Source organism: Muntiacus reevesi, chromosome 6 (assembly GCF_963930625.1).
Source record: "Muntiacus reevesi chromosome 6, mMunRee1.1, whole genome shotgun sequence".
Taxonomy (NCBI): domain Eukaryota; kingdom Metazoa; phylum Chordata; class Mammalia; order Artiodactyla; family Cervidae; genus Muntiacus; species Muntiacus reevesi.
The window spans coordinates 101436354-101453047 of NC_089254.1; the positions used below are offsets into that span (position 1 = coordinate 101436354).

At 38.1% G+C, this 16694-nt stretch overlaps 1 protein-coding gene across 1 annotated transcript; it reads left to right on the forward strand.

Moving 5' to 3' along the window:
- Nucleotides 1-3664: 3664 nt before the first annotated feature.
- Nucleotides 3665-4594, forward strand: LOC136170884 (olfactory receptor 2A12). The gene has a single exon (XM_065939450.1). It carries the CDS (start codon nt 3665-3667, stop codon nt 4592-4594), a length of 930 nt encoding a protein of 309 aa, XP_065795522.1.
- The last annotated feature ends 12100 nt before the right edge of the window (nt 4595-16694 follow it).

Genomic DNA, 16694 nt, shown 5'->3' on the forward strand with positions numbered 1-16694 from the left:
TGAGTCAATGTTAAATAGAAGTGTTTTCAATGAAGCACATTAAGTTTATTTTCTAGCTCATAAGAAAAGTTTTTATTATTTTACTATTAAATGTAATTTTTGTGTAAGTTTTGGAGATATTTTTCTCAGATTAAAGATGTTTCTTCCTATTTGATGTTTGCTAAGTCTTTGTAGGGAATAGATTTTGAATTTTATCTTTCTGGTGGATTTACCTTTTCTTTATTATTCTGTAGTAGTTTCTGTGTGTCTATAAATGTTTTGAAGTTATCTCAGTATAGCAACTACCAGATTCTATATGGCTCAAACATGTTTTTCGATTATTTCATCTTTAACCTTGGTCTGTGTGTGAGAGAGATAGAGAGAGATGGAGACAAGGAGAGTGACAGAGAGTTTGTATGTTTGTATTTATGTTTAGGTAGTTTAGGTATGACTCTTGAAAGGATTTTGTAACTTGATTTTCTTTTTTCCTTTTATTATGATTAACTCTATCTTTTAATGGAGAAGGAAATGGCAACCCATTCCAGTATTCTTGCCTGTAAAAATCCCACGGGCAGAGGAGTCTGGCAGGCTACAGTCCATGGGGTCACAAAGAGTCAGACACGACTGAGCAACTTCGCCTTCACTTATCTTTTAATGTCTTCCATTTATGCATAATGTTTAATTTACGTACATAGATTTATTAATATCAGTTTAAATTGTGTTTTCTGTTCATTATAAAATTATTTGCTCCTTTATTTCTCCTTTTCTTCCTTCTGCCTGCTGTGGATTCATAATACTTTTACTTTCTTTTCATTTGTCTTGTAATTTGGGGATCCATAGATTTTATGTCATACCGTTTTAAAATGATTTCCATTAATTGATAGTATCTAAATTTAATCAAGTACTCTAACAAATTTCAAGTGATTCAGAATTCAATTCTTATCAAGAATATTAACTTTTCTATCTAATATCCCTTTCTCTGTTTACTCATTTTCAAAAATTTAATGTCTGCTTTTAAAATGCCAAAATAATCATTTTATAATCTATAGGTTATAAAACTTATCAAAATAATTTTTTCAAATTATGTGTCAACCTACCTGTAGGTTACCCTTTATCGTTATTGGGGAATATACTTTAATAGTACTCTGAGGATCTGTAGGTATGTAACACCATCTTATCTTCATATAAATAAAGTCTTACTTTTCTCTCATTCATTCAAAAGAATTCTTGAAGATACATAATTTTAGAAAGACAACCTGTTCCCTCTTTGGCACATTAAAGAAAATTGCTTATTGCTTCTAGACCCTTTGCTGATGATGAGAAGTCGTGTTCAGTTGAATTGTTGTTCCTATGTATATAATTACTTTTACCCTGGATAACTTTTAGTATTTCCTCTTAATATTGAAAAAAGTAAACTATAAAGTCTAAGAAGAGAGACAAAAGAAATTATAACTTCTATTAAAAATCACAGAGACTTCCCTGGTGGTCCAGTGGCTAAGACTCCATGCTTCCAGTGCAGGTGAACCAGATTCAAGCCCTGGTCAGGGAACAAGATCCCACATGCCACAACTGAGTGTTCGCATGCTGCAGTAAAGGTTGAAGATCCCATGTGTTGGAACTAAGACCTGGTGCAGCCAAATAAATACATAAATAAATGTTTTTTTTTTTTAATCACAAAGTTTTAGACGCAAAAAAGACACTATAATGAACCAAGAACAATGGCTATGAATCAATATAAAAAAATGCATTGAAAAAATAGGTAGAGGGGATAAATGGTAACCTGGCATCTTTCATAGAATAAATGTGCAATTGAATTATAGTTATAAAATGTCTAAAACATGATGAAAAGAGTAAAAAGAAATCTAAGGGGGTAATTAAGAGCCTTAAGATAGGTTGATTGACTACAACATTGATTAATTCTAGAAGGTCAATACACAGTGAAATGTAGAGAATGAAGAAAAGACAATAGTCAACGAGACAATTGTTAAGAATTTATATTTTTTGAGAATTTATTTTTTATTTATCCTATTCTGTTCTCTGAGTACATTTTTATCTGAAGATTATATCATCTTCAGTTATGAAAAATTGCTTGAGTGTACATTTATGTTTATGTATTGCACTCATTAAGTATAATAAATATTTGCAGTTTAAGGACTTAGGTCTATTTTTAATTCTGGAATGTTTATGGTGAAATCTCTTCAAATACTATTTCTTCACCATTTTCTTCACTCTCTTTTGCTCTGGAACTATCTTTTCTAAGTACAGCCTCTAATCTATTATTCATGTGTGTAAACTCCACTTTCAAAATATCATCCCTCTGTTTGTATTCAAGTCTGAGTGGATTCTTAATGTGACCTCCCAAGACTATTTCCCTCCTTGATCTTAGGTCTGGAAATTATTTTCTTTATTGATTTTTAAAAATTGTATGGCTATATTTCTTCCTTCAGAGGTCCATAGTTGATCTATTTTTACACATTGATTGTGTTTTCCTGACTTCCTTATTTATTTTTCTTAACTTATTAAACATCTGAATAAGTAGCATACCCTTTATTAATCTGTTGGAACACCTTAACCATCCTTAATTATATTAAAGTTTTATGAAGATTCTTCTATAAATTTAGTTTCATCTTGAATAAATCAAGTTCAAATCGTTTACCTTGTTTTCCTCTTTAGCATGAGATTTTTTTGTATGTTTTTTAGGCACACTACTGAGTGAAAGTCTTTTTGCTTTCCCCAGTATTTTTATTTTGATTTGGCCTTTCCACCTTTTCTTTCTTCCTCTCTTGTGGTTTTTGTTGTTCTTCAGGTGACCTCATGGGCCCTTCACATAGAATCAGGTCCTATACAATAGTGTCTCAGGCACTAGTGATCTAATGACAGAGCCAGTAAGCACATTGACTTCCTTAGAGTCACTCTGTCTAGCAGCCCAACAGCGGTTTTTTTGTTTTGTTTTTATCTCATTTTATGGCCCAATCAAAGCCTGTAGTTTCAGTCAACCATATTTGTACCCCATATCCCAAAACCTGTCCTGACCACATACCAGGTGAGTTCCAGGTATGATTCTCTGATTTCATACTTGGACCATATCATGTTTCTGATTAGTTTCTGTTGTATTGAAGAATTGTCTCACTTTAAACTCTGGTTGTATATTTGGGGGGTTTCATTTTATATTTTATTTCCATGTGTTTGAAGTACAGGAGAACCTAAGAACTCATCTTCAGGATGAATATTTACTTTCTCCCTAATAAAATATAAATCAATAATTTACGTATACTGATAAAATTGTTCAACATCATTAAACTTCATTTTCTGTGAGAAAATAGAGATTAGTAAAAGTGGTAAATGAAACAATCTGCCACTATCTTCTCATTAGCTTCAGCTAATGAATTTTTAAAAATTACAAATATTTTATTTTTTGAAAAGAAGATAGAGATCCCAATTTTTATGCTATATCTACTAATTTTTAAAATTGGTCAATAACTAAAATTTTAAAAATATCAGTAGAAGGCAAATTATCTAATCAATATCACAGGACTTTGGGCTGATTGGATCCAGGAATTACTGATTTGTGGCCTCTGGCATAAATTCTCACTTTGTATGAGCATATCAACTTTTTTCCTTTTCTGCCCCTCAGCCGTACCATTTCTGTCCCAAGTGCAGCATTTTATTTATCTGTCAAAAGAACATGGGAAGCAATCAGACATGGATCTCAGAAGTCATCCTGCTGGGATTCCAAGTTGACCCAGAACTCGAAGTTTTCCTCTTTGGCTTCTTGTTGTTATTCTACAGCCTCACGCTGCTGGGGAACGGGGTCATCCTGGGGCTCATCTGCCTGGACTCCAGACTGCACACCCCCATGTACTTCTTCCTCTCACACCTGGCCATCATCGACATATCCTATGCCTCAAGCACTGTCCCTAAGATGCTGGCCAATCTTATAATGCAGAAGAAAACCATCTCTTTTGCTCCGTGTATACTTCAGACTTTTCTGTACTTGGCATTTGCTGTCGCAGAGTGTATGAGTCTGGTGGTGATGGCATACGATCGGTATGTGGCCATCTGCCACCCCTTGCGTTACTCGGTCATCATGAGCTGGGGAGTCTGCACTGTCCTGGCTGCCACGTGCTGGATTTTCAGCTTCCTCTTGGCTCTGGTCCATATTTCTCTCATTCTGAGGCTACCTTTCTGTGGACCACAAAAAATAAACCACTTTTTCTGTCAAATCATATCAGTATTCAAATTGGCCTGTGCCGACATCAAGCTCAACCAAATCGTCCTCTTTGTAGGCTCCGTGTTGGTCTTGGTCGGGCCCCTCGGCCTGGTGCTGCTCTCCTACGCGCGCATCCTGGCCGCCATCCTGAGGATCCAGTCAGGCGAGGGCCGCAGAAGGGCCTTCTCCACCTGCTCCTCCCACCTCTGCGTGGTCGGGCTCTTCTTTGGCAGTGCCATCGTCATGTACATGGCCCCCAAGTCCAGCCATTCTCAAGAACAAAGGAAGATTCTGTCATTGTTTTACAGCCTTTTCAACCCTATGCTGAATCCCTTAATCTACAGTTTGAGGAATGCAGAGGTGAAGGGTGCCCTGAGGAGATTTCTGGAGAAGAGATCATTGTGAGAGATGGTTTGAAGTATGGTGTGTGAGCCTGTCCTCGTGACTCTGAAACCTTGAATGTCTTTTTGAGTCCTTTAATTTAACAAACCCTGTACTCTTTATCTTTACTCTTTATCTTTATAAAATGAGAAAATAAATACCTTTACTGTTTAAGCTCTTGATAGTAGCCCTGAGTTAAATGTTACGAAATAGAAAACACAGTCTAATCCTATTCATGAATACAAATGCATATATCTTAAAGAAAATATTAGTAAAACAAATCCATAAAAGTAAAAGTAAATTATAAAGTTTTTATCCTGAAAAGGCAATAATTGTTTAACATTCAAATAAAGAAAAAAATTGTCACATTAACAAAATATACAATGAAGAAATTGTTTGACAAAATTTAACATCAATTAATGGTAAAACTCTTTTCAACCCAAGGAAGATTTACCTCTAAAATATAAATAAAGCAATAAGAATAATAAATTAACTTATTAATGTAATCCATAATTAAAATGAAATTTTATAAAATGCTACCATAAATAACGAATTTGAAATGCTTAGAAATAAATCTAACAAAGGATATACAAAACTATAAAGAGACAATTAGAAAAATTATTGAGGCACTATGGTAACTAAATATACATATATATGATATGAGATATATCAGGCTCTTGAATTGAGAGACATAATACAGCAAATATTTAGTCTCTCCAAATTGATGAATATATTCAGTGTAATTCTAATAAATATCCTACAATATCTCAGAAATGTGTGAGTATCTGCAGAACTTGACAAGCTGATTCTAAAATGTGAAGGGCAATGGCTAGACCAAGTACCATTAACAAGGATGAAGTACAAGGTGAGAGGATTTTACAACAAAATGTACTATAAAGTGCAAATAAGTAAAACAGTGTAGTCTTTATCCAGGGATTCACTAATAAACAAACTGAAAAAAGAAAAGTAAGGAAGCTGACTCACGACTTTATAAACAGTTGCTATATGAGTGACACGATGTGGAAGATCAGTGGGGAAAGGCAGGGCTTTGCAGGAAGTGCTTCTGGTACTATTGAGTAACCATGTAGGTGCTCAAGCATGCTAAAAAGCCATTCCTAGCGTTTACAAGTCCTAAGTGTCAAAGGCAAAACTATAAAGCTTTTAAAAGTATGAGGGAAGGATTTTTAAACCAATGTACAAATTAGCCACCAGAGAAAACATTGATAAATTTGACTAGACTGACTGGAATTAAAAGTATCTGTTAATCAGAAAAGAGCATAAAAAGACTGAAAAGACAAGACAGAGATCCCTATTTTACAGGATCTTCTAATTTGTCAGGTCTCAAACATCATAGATTTCAAATTTCTTCCTCAAAGACCAGCATATTTCACAGTCCCACTTGTCGGAACTAGGTGAGTTTCATTCACATATCTCTGAAGTGTATCTTTTTCATGACATTTTTAAGTATCTGAAGTTTTCCTCCTTTGTATTTATTTATAGGTTTATTCACAGTTTACAATCTCTAACATACAAAATCACTATCACTATAAGTATCCACTTTGTCTTACTCATAGGTGTGTCTGAAGTAACTAGGGCAGAACGAGGCACAGAGAAAACCCTCCATAAATCTCTGTAGACAAACTGACCAATAGGCATCCCCATGTTTTCTTCTTGAAACCAAGGAGCACTCAAGTTAGGGGAGAGACAGATACATTTTTATTTTATACTTTTAATTCTCACTTTTTTAACATGAGAAGACCAAGGAATGGAGAGGCTGAGTAATTTACCCAGAGTCATTGTTGAGGTAGCATATGAAAAAGTTGGTGTTAATGTTGTAGCCACGCATTCCGGGAAATAAACTCACTCAGAAGGACAGTGCAGGTAGTGGAGTGCAGTTTATTACGCCGGCGGGCCCAAGGCAGTCTCCTCTTAGCCACGACCCTGGCCGACTTTTGTGAAAACTTTAAGTGTACTGCTCAAGCCCGCATCCCTAGATTCCTTGAACCTAGCCTGGAAAGTGTTAAAGGGGGACTCTATCAGGTTACAGCCATGATTCCTAATCAGAAGGGTCAGCTGGTTATACACTGTGGCCCACACCAGTGGGTGCCACGAAGATTACAACGGTGATTGACTACATAGGGGATTATTAGATTCTTTTTGCCGATGGGAAATCTTGGTATGGAATCTGGTGTTTATCAGTCTGGGAGGCCAGTTTGGCTGTAGGTATCTTATCCCCATGGCTACCAGGCACATGGTTGAAAGCTCACTGAAAGTGCAAGATGGAGTTTCCATCTTTTTCAAGATGGAGTCAGCTCAACCTGTTCTTTTCCTCCCTCACTAAAACATGGGCAATCTATATCCAGAGCCTGTATTTTTAACCTAATTATATATGCAAGTGTAGTTTACACCAAGGATCCAATGATTCTACACAATACATAGGTATTTCTCTCCTCTGTCCCAAGGAGAAAGAGTTAGCAAAAATTACCAAAGTAGAATAAAGGTAAGACAAAAGTAGAAATAAAATAAGATATTTATTTCCCAAAACAATCTTCAAGAATGAAAGCAGTATGAATATTTATTTAGGGGAGCAATATAGTTGATAAACTATTTTCAGATGTTTTGGTGGTAGAATTTTTATGGCATAACAATATTTAAAATTTATAAAGAAGCAAAGAGAAAGAAAGAAATAGAGGAAAACAGTAGAATGGGAAAGATTAGAGATCTCTTCAAGAAAATTAGAGATACTGAGGGAACATTTCATGCAAAGATGAGCACAAAAAAGGACAGAAATGGTATGGACCTAACAGAAGCAGAAGATATTAAGAAGAGATGGCAAGAGTACACAGAAGAACTATACCAAAAACATCTTCATGACTCAGATAACCATGATGGTGTGATCACTCACCTAGAGCCAGACATCCTGGAGTGCAAAGTCAAGTGGGCTTTAGGAAGCATGACCACAAACAAAGTTAGTGGAGGTGATGGAATTCCAGTTGAGGTATTTCAAACACCAAAAGATTTTGCTGTGAAAGTGCTGCACTCAATAAGCCAGCAAATTTGAAAAACTCAGCAGTGGCCACAGGACTGGGAAAGGTTGGTTTTCATTCCAAACCCAAAGAAAGGCAATGCCAAAGAATGTTCAAACTACCGCACAATTAAACTCATCTCACATGCTAATGAAGTAATGCTCAAAATTCTCCAAACCAGGCTTCAAAAGTGCGTGAACCATTAACTTCCAGATGTTCAAGCTGGATTTAGAAAAGGCTGAGGAACCAGAGATCAAATTGTCAGTATCTGCTGGATCATCAAAAAAGCAAGAGAGTTCCAGAAAAACATCTACTTTTGCTTTATTGACTACATCAAAGCCTTTGACTGTGTGGATCACAACAAACTGTGGAAAATTCTGAAAGAGATGGGAATACCAGTCTGATCAACTTACCTGCCTCCTGAGAAATCTGTATACAGGTCAAGAAGCAACAGTTACAACTGGACATGGAACAACAACTTGTTCCAAATTGGGAAAGGAGTATGTCAAGGCTGTATATTTTCACTCTGCTTATTAGACTTATTTGCAGAGTACATCATGAGAAACGCTGGGCTGGAGGAAACACAAGCTGAAATCAAGATTGCCAGGGGAAATATCAATAACTTCAGATATGCAGATGACACTACTTATGGAAGAAAGCAAAGAGGAAATGAAGAGCCTCTTGATGAAAGTAAAAGAGGAGAGTGGAAAACCTGGCTTAAAACTCAACATTCAAAAAATTAAGATCGTGGCATCTGGTTCCATCACTTCATGGCAAATACATGGAGAAACAATGGAAAGAGTGACAGACTCTTTTCTTGGGCTCCAAAATCACTGCAGATGGTGACTGCAGCCATGAAACTAAAAGACACTTGCTCCTTGGAAGAAAAGCTATGACTAACCTAGACATTATATTTAAAAGCAGAGACATTACTTGGCCAACAAAAGTCCACCTAGTCAAAGCTATCATTTTTCCAGTAGTCACATACGAATGTGAGAGTTGGATCATAAAGTAAGCTGAGTGCCAAAGAATCGATGCTTTTGAACTGTGGTGTTAGAGAAGACTCTTGAGAGTCCCTTGGACTGCAAGGAGATCCAACCAGTCCATCTTAAAGGAAATCAGTCCTGAAAATTCACTGGAAGAACTGATGTTGAAGCTGAAGCTCCAATACTTTGGTCAGTTGATGTGAAGAACTGACTCCTTGGAAAAGACCCTGATACTGGGAAAGACTGAAGGTAGGAGGAAAAGGGGACGACAGAGGATGAGATGGTTGGGTGGCATCACTGCCTCGATGGACATGAGTTTGAGCAAGCTCCGGGAGTTGGTGATGGATAGGAAAGCCTGGCGTGCTGCAGTCCACGGGGTTGCAAAGAGTCGGACATGACTGAGCGACTGAACTGAACTGAAAGAGAAAGTCTTTTTGTATGTCTTTCTCTTTTCATCAGGAAAGTCTTTTCCAGAACTATTTCTTCTCAGCAGATTTTTTCATTGTATTCCTTTGGCCAAATTGTGTCAAATGACTACCTCTAAACTAGTCGCTGAAAAAGAGGATGAAATTGAGAGCTTAATTTAGATCAGTTTCCTGTGACCCAGGGGCTTCCTTGGTGGCTCAGATGGTAAAGAATCCGCCTGCAATGCAAGAGACCAGGGTTCAATCCCTGGGTCGGGAAGTTCCCCTGGAGAAGGATTGCAACCACCTCCAGTATTCTTGCCTGGAGAATCCCACGGAGAGAGGAACCTGGTGGGCTACAGTCCATGGGGTTGCAGAGCCGGAAACAAGTTAACGACTAAGCACAGGCAGGCTTGTGATGCATTGAGGCCCCTTTCTCTGCTAACTTCCCCATCTAGTACCTGAAGAAGATCATTGCTAGGTCAGCAAAAGGCGATAATTGCCATAGGACAGACAACTGGCAGTGTCTGCTAACCAGTTTCAGTTCAGAAGCAAGCTTTCTTAAATCTTGAGTAGAAAATTGAAATGTGCTAATATTCTCATCTTTCAGTTTTAGAGATCCAGTTGATACTCTCTCAAAATAAGGCAGTATGGTTAGAGACCTAATGGCTACAATCTAAATACAATGAAGAATTATACTTATATCAAGGAGATTGCATTAAGAATTTATGCAGTTAAATGATTCTGAAGTAGATTAAGCATTTTAGTTTCATAATAGATATTTTTCCTTCTGCTACATTAAAAAATATATACATACATATGCATTAAAAAAGCATGCAGAACATGAATCAATTTTTATTAAAATATCTCTCATTATCTGTTTACCTTGTTCTGTTTATATTTTTCTAAGAGCAAAAGAAATGTAGGATTCTAGTAACCAAATGTGTGAGTGATATGGTTGTAATTCTCTGAATTGCTTAACTTATTTTCATATTGGGAAAATATTCCCTTTATACACAAAAATGTCAAATTACTTTTCTAAAACATCCTATGATTACATGGTGTTAAATTATTCGTCTGTCTGTCCTATTAGCCTGGAATCTGTACATATTCATGAAGAAATCACGGAGATGCTGAGCTGTTAGTCATAATGGGTAGTTTAGGTGATCTGATAATGGAACACTTTTAGATTTTTCCTTAGAATTTTTCAGAATTGTTTTATTTTGTATTATGGAGCTTATGTCCTTTTTACAACAAAAACACTACATTTCTTTTCCCCTAAAAGTGGGTGGGGAGAGAGAAATGGTGGAGAATTTAAAGAAAGAAGGCAACATGAATGCAGCTTTCCTGTTTACTCCTGGGATGTGAGTCAGGGGAACGCAGATTTTGACTCTCTGGATCAGTGATATCCTTTAACACCTTAACCTAAAGGGTGCCTGATAAACACTTGACATGTTGCATGATAAACATGATAAACACTTGACAAGGGTTAGCACCAACTCTTCAGCTTCTGAGCGAAGGGCAGCACAGTGTGTGGTCCCATTAATCAGCTCAGTGAAGGAGAGATAATCCCTGAAGACACCCATGATTGTTAAAGGGAGAAGCAGCACCCCCACTTGAAGCCCATCCACCTACAGCACATCAGCCATGACAGCAAGTTTGAATAGAAAAGCTTTTATTAAGCAATATTTTCTGTCATATGATTCTAAGCAAGAAGTATGAACGAGTTAAAGGCTTACAACTGCAAGTAATAAAGGTGATGTTAACCAATTCCCTACTTATTCCCCCCCCTGCTTGGATTCTTTGTGCCAATGGCTAAGACTTTCTATGCCTTCTAAACCTCCTCAGCCACCTATACTAATATACCCATCCCCGAAGAGGATCTGTTTTCCTTCTGTCTGGATTGGTTGCTTTCTAGGCACTTCATCTGCCTTTATTATGTGCTGTACTCCTTAGTATCTTAATCTCATGGTTTTCTCTTTCCTGCTTTATTCCTTTGTTTTGGTGGAGCACACCCTACAATAGCTTCCTCTGGTTAAAAAGGTGTGGTGTGACAGAAGTTATGGTAAAAAGAGTCATCGACACATAATTTATCATCATTTCTTATAACATTTATCTTTTTTCAAATACCCCATTGAAATACTACATGCTTAAAAGACTTTAAAAAAATAAGAAAGAATTCAATCCTGTGTAGGGAGAATTTTTGTCTCAGAGATAGCAAAACAATAAAATGATATTTAGGTGCCGCTGTAGATATGTATTTAAATATAATCTGAAAACACTTTTATCTCTAAATTGACTTTCATTTAATAGCTGTCCATTAATGCTTGAACCAATTATGCTTTATAATATTTATTCTTACTAAAATATAAAATATTGACGAATATAAATATTAAATAAATATATGAAGTCTAAGACTTTTCAGAATAAATATTTTTGCCCTAGTCAATTCAAACATTAAAAGTAAAAAAGAAAAAAAAATGGAGACAGATGGTTATACCTTTTTGTATCCACAAAGTTACAATTACTGTCACTATATTGTCTTCATCAAAATAAATAAAATTATAATTGTACTCATTCATGTGCAACTTTTTGCAATGCTATGGACTATAGCCCACCAGGCTCCTCTTGTCCATGTTATTTTTCAGGCAAGAATACTGGAGTGGGTTGCCATTTCCCTCCTCCAGGGGATCTTCTCAACCTATGGATCAAACCCATGTCTCGTTGTCTCCTGTATTGGCAGGCAGATTCTATACCACTAGCACCACCTGGGAGGCCCTAAATTCAGAGGCTCTATCTGACTGTTGGTGAAGAAAATTTATTTTTCTGTAATAATCTGACTTCACTTATAAAATATAGGAAAGATAGATAGTTAAATTACTAAAATGTAAAAAAAAATTAAACACAACCTTAAAGGATGCAATCAGTATTTTTCAGTTTAAGTCTGAATTTGGCAATAAGGAGTTCATGATCTGAGCCACAGTTAGCTCCCAGTCTTGTTTTTGCCAGAAGAAGGGAGTCCAATTTGGTCTGAGATAGCTGAAGAGGCTCCATGAGTGTTTTGAAGGATTAGTATTATGTTTGGAGTCAAGTGGGTAATACAAGGATAAAATTGACTTGACAAGGAAAAATAATTCAAGAGTAGAAGTACTGGGGAATTTCCTGGGGCTTCCCTGGTGGCTCAGATAGTAAGGAATCGGCCTGCAATGCAGGAGACCCGGGTTCAATTCCTGGGTCAGGAAGATCCCCTGGAGTAGGAGATGGCAACCCACTCTGGTATTCTTGCCTGGAGAATCCATGGACAGAGGAGCCTGGAAGTCTGCAGACCACAGGTTCAGTTAGTTTAGTTCAGTAGCTCAATCATGTTCGACTCTTTGCGACCCCATGAATCGCAGCACCCAGGCCTCCCTGTCCATCACAAACCCCTGGAGTATACTCAAACTCATGCCCATCGAGTCGGTGATGCCATCCAGCCATCTCATCCTCTGTCCTCCCGTTCTCCTCCTGCCCCCAATCCCTCCGAGCATCAGGGTCTTTTCCAATGAGTCAGCTCTTCGCATGAGGTGGCCAAAGTATTGGACTTTCAGCTTCAGCATCAGTCCTTCCAATGAACACCCAGGACTGATCTCCTTCAGGATGGACTGATTGGATCTCCTTGCAGTCCAAGGGACTCTCAAGAGTCTTCTCTAACACCAGAGTTCAAAAGCATCAATTTTTCAGTGCTCAGCTTTCTTCGCAGTCCAACTCTCACATCCATACATGACCAATGGAAAAACCATAGCCTTGACCAGACGGACCTTTGTTGGCAAAGTAATGTCTCTGTTTTTTAACATGCTATCTAGGTTGGTCATAACTTTCCTTCGAAGGAGTAAGCGTCTTTTAATTTCATGGCTGCAGTCACCATATGCAGTGATTTTGGAGCCCAAAAAAATAAAGTCTGACACTGCTTCCACTGTCTCCCAATCTATTTGCCATGAAGTGATGGGACCAGATGCCATGATCTTAGTTTTTTGAATGTTAAGCTTTAAGCCAACTTTTTCACTCTCTTCTTTCACTTTCATCAAGAGGTTTTTTAGTTCCTCTTCACTCTCTGCCATAAGGGTGGTGTCATCTGCATATCTGAGGTTATTGATATTTCTCCCGGCAATCTTGATTCCAGCTTGTGCTTCTTCCAGCCCAGCGTTTCTCATGATGTACTCTGCATATAAGTTAAACAACCAGGGTGACAATATACAACTTTGACGTACTCCTTTTCCTATTTGGAACCATTCTGTTGGTCCATGTCCAGTTCTAACTGTTGCTTCCTGACCTGCATACAGGTTTCTCAAGAGGCAGGTCAGGTGGTCTGATATTCCCATCTCCTTAAGAATTTTCCACAGTTTATTGTGATCCATACAGTTGAAGGCTTTGGTGTAGTCAATAAAGCAGAAATAGATGTTTTTCTGGAACTCTCTTGCTTTTTTGATGATCCAGCGGATGTTGGCAATTTGATCTCTGGTTCCTCTGCCTTTTCTAAAACCAGCTTGAACATCTGGAAATTCTCAGTTCACGTATTGCTGAAGCCTGGCTTGGAGAATTTTGAGAATTACTTTACTAGCATGTGAGATGAGTGCAATTGTACAGTAGTTTGAGCATTCTTTGGGATTGCCTTTCTTTGGGATTCGAATGAAAACGGACCTTTTCCAGTCTTGTGGCCACTGCTGAGTTTTCCAAATTTGCTGGCATATTGAGTGCAGCACTTTCATAGCATCCATCATCTTTCAGGATTTGAAATAGCTCAACTGGAATTCCATCACCTCCACTAGCTTTGCTCGTAGTGATGCTTCCTAAGGCCCACTTGACTTCACACTCCAGGATGTTTGGCTATAGGTTAGTGATCACACCATCATGATTATCTGGGTCATGAAGATCTTTTTTGTACAATTCTTCTGTGTATTTTTGCCACCTCTTGTTAATATCTTCTGCTTCTGTTAGGTCCATACCATTTCTGTCCTTTATTGAGCCCTTTTTTGCATGAAATATTCCCTTGGTATCTCTAATTTTCTTGAAGAGATCTCTAGTCTTTCCCACTCTGTTGTTTCCCTCTATTTCTTTGCATTGATCACCGAGGAAGTCTTTCTTATCTCTCCTGGCTATTCTTTGGAACTCTGCATTCAAATAGGAATATCTTTCCTTTTCTCCTTTGCTTTTTGCTTGTCTTCTTTTCACAGCTATTTGTAAGGCCTCCTCAGACAACCATTTTGCCTTTTTGCATTTCTTTTCCATGGGGATGGTCTTGATTCCTGTCTCCTGTACAATGTCACGAACCTCCGCCCATAGTTTATCAGGCTCTCTGTCTATCAGATGTAGTCCCTTAAATCTATTTCTCACTTCCATTGTATAGTCATAAGGGATTTGATTTAGGTCATACCTGAATGGTCTAGTGGTTATCCCTACCTTCTTCAGTTTAAGTCTGAATTTGGCAATAAGGAGTTCATGATCTGAGCCACAGTCAGCTCCCAGTCTTGTTTTTGCTGACTGTATAGAGCTTCTCCATCTTTGGCTGCAAAGAATATAATCAATCTGATTTCGGTGTTGACCATCTGGTGATGTCCAGGTTCACCAAGAGTCAGAATGACTAACACTTTCACTTTCACTGGAGAGTAGTGCTTGAATGAGCAGAGTGGGCATGAGAGATTAAGGAAGCAAGTAGACTGAGGCTCTACTGGACACATAAGATTACCAGAAGAAAAAAAAAAACAAACCCAATTTGCCTCCTCTTAAATATGTTTTTGTCTGCTCTCTCATACATTAAACATATATCTTTAATGTTAAAGTGCTCCTTCAAACCCTATTTAAGAACTAAGACACTCTAGAAAACTCAATGAAGATCCAAACCTAGACAGTTAGAACTGTAAGGGATTTGTAATCATCAAACTGTATCACTTAGTGTATCATAAGGAGGACAGTTGAAAGAGACAAAGAGATTAAAAGAAAAGTGTTAATTTCAATTGTATGGCCCTAATCTGCAATGAAGAAATAAAAATGTAGCTCTGAAATCTAGAGATGTTTGAAAAGGAGGGCCAAATAAACAAGATTAAGGAGAGGCATAGCTAAACTGCCAAGTCAGAAATATTTGAAAGTGATAAAAGTGTAGTGATTACCTGGCAATATTTTCTGCATTGGGGATGCCTGTCTCCCTGAGATGATGTCTTAACAGGGTCCATAGCACCCCTCCCATGAAAGATCAAGAAATCACAGCTTCTCCTTTATGAACAGGAGGAGTTAGAGGTAGAACTACTTTGAGTCTAATAACATAAGCATTGAGACAAGTTAATTTATGACATGATCTTGATTTTTTTTTTTTTTTAATTTTTTGAGCAGAGTCTAACATAGTAGAGTGATATCTGGACCTCACTCAATCTCAGGAAAACACAAATGCCAAACAATGCCCATAATAATTCCAATGGGATACTGAAAGAACTAAATGAATAAACATGGGAAATGCATTCACTGGCTCACTCGCTGATAGGGAAGCAGCAGACACTTTAATTCTCTCTGGGGAGGACATGAGTAGAGCTGAAACACAGGCTTCTGTCCCCTGATCATTATTCCTGCCTTTAGGGAAGGGGTTGGGCCCAAATGATAGAAAAAGCCTTCACTTGCAGGAGCACGTCTATCATACAGTTGTGTGTCTGGGCTTCACCTCTCTATGAGGCCCCCGTGGAGGAGAATCAATCCTAACCTGCCCTCTGTGTGAAGTTTCCTCTCAACCAGAGGCCACGTTGAAAAGGACAGCACAGATTCCACACAGTAAGAGGTTTCATTAGTCATGAGAAAGCTTGGCAGGTGGAAACAGGAAAGGGGGAGTGAATGAAACCACTGCCTTCAGGTATTAGAGACTCAAAGCCTTCCCCGTGTCCTAAGCCTAACTTTATACTGTGGTCCTGAGGGTATTTCTAGGGACCCCTACCTAGCGCCATTGGGCTTCCTCTGTGCTCAGCTGGTAAAGAATCCGCCCACAATGCAGGAGACCTGGGTTCGATCCCTGGGTTGAGAAGATGCCCTGGAGAAGGGAAAGGCTCCCCGCTTCAGTATTCTGGACTGGAGAATTCCATGGACTGTATAGTCCACAGGGTTGCAAAGAGTCGGACACGACTGAGTGACTTGATGCCTCTGACCTTCCAGGACTCTTGTCCGTATCCCTTTCATCATCCTTCTCAGACAGCTCTTGGGTTTGTCACAACTGTGACAGGAGGGGTAAGATCCATATAGGACAGGATCTGGCTAAAGGGCTACAAAGAACATCAAAGGACACATGGCACATGTGCCTCTTCTTCACAGAAAAAATTCTGATGGCAGAGATCAGTGATTTGCTTACCCAGTGCCTGCTGGCATATAGATACTGTTCCTTATTTTAGCAGAGAAATGTTATGATTCTCTAACCTGCCTCTTTATATTAGATCCAGAGTTTAATCTCCAATATTGACTTCCACTCCCTATAGTAAATATTTAAATTCTAAGGTGGTTTATGTGAGTTAACTCATTTAACTTTTCAAATATCCTATGAGTTAAGGTTTATCCACCCCAATTTGCAGCTGCAGAAACAAAAGGACAGAGAGGCAAAGAGATCACCAACCTAGCTTCCAGGAAACCAGGACTTTAACCCACACAGTCAGGACCAGAGTCCGTGTCTGCTTTTTTTTGTTTTACACTAAGCTACTAATGA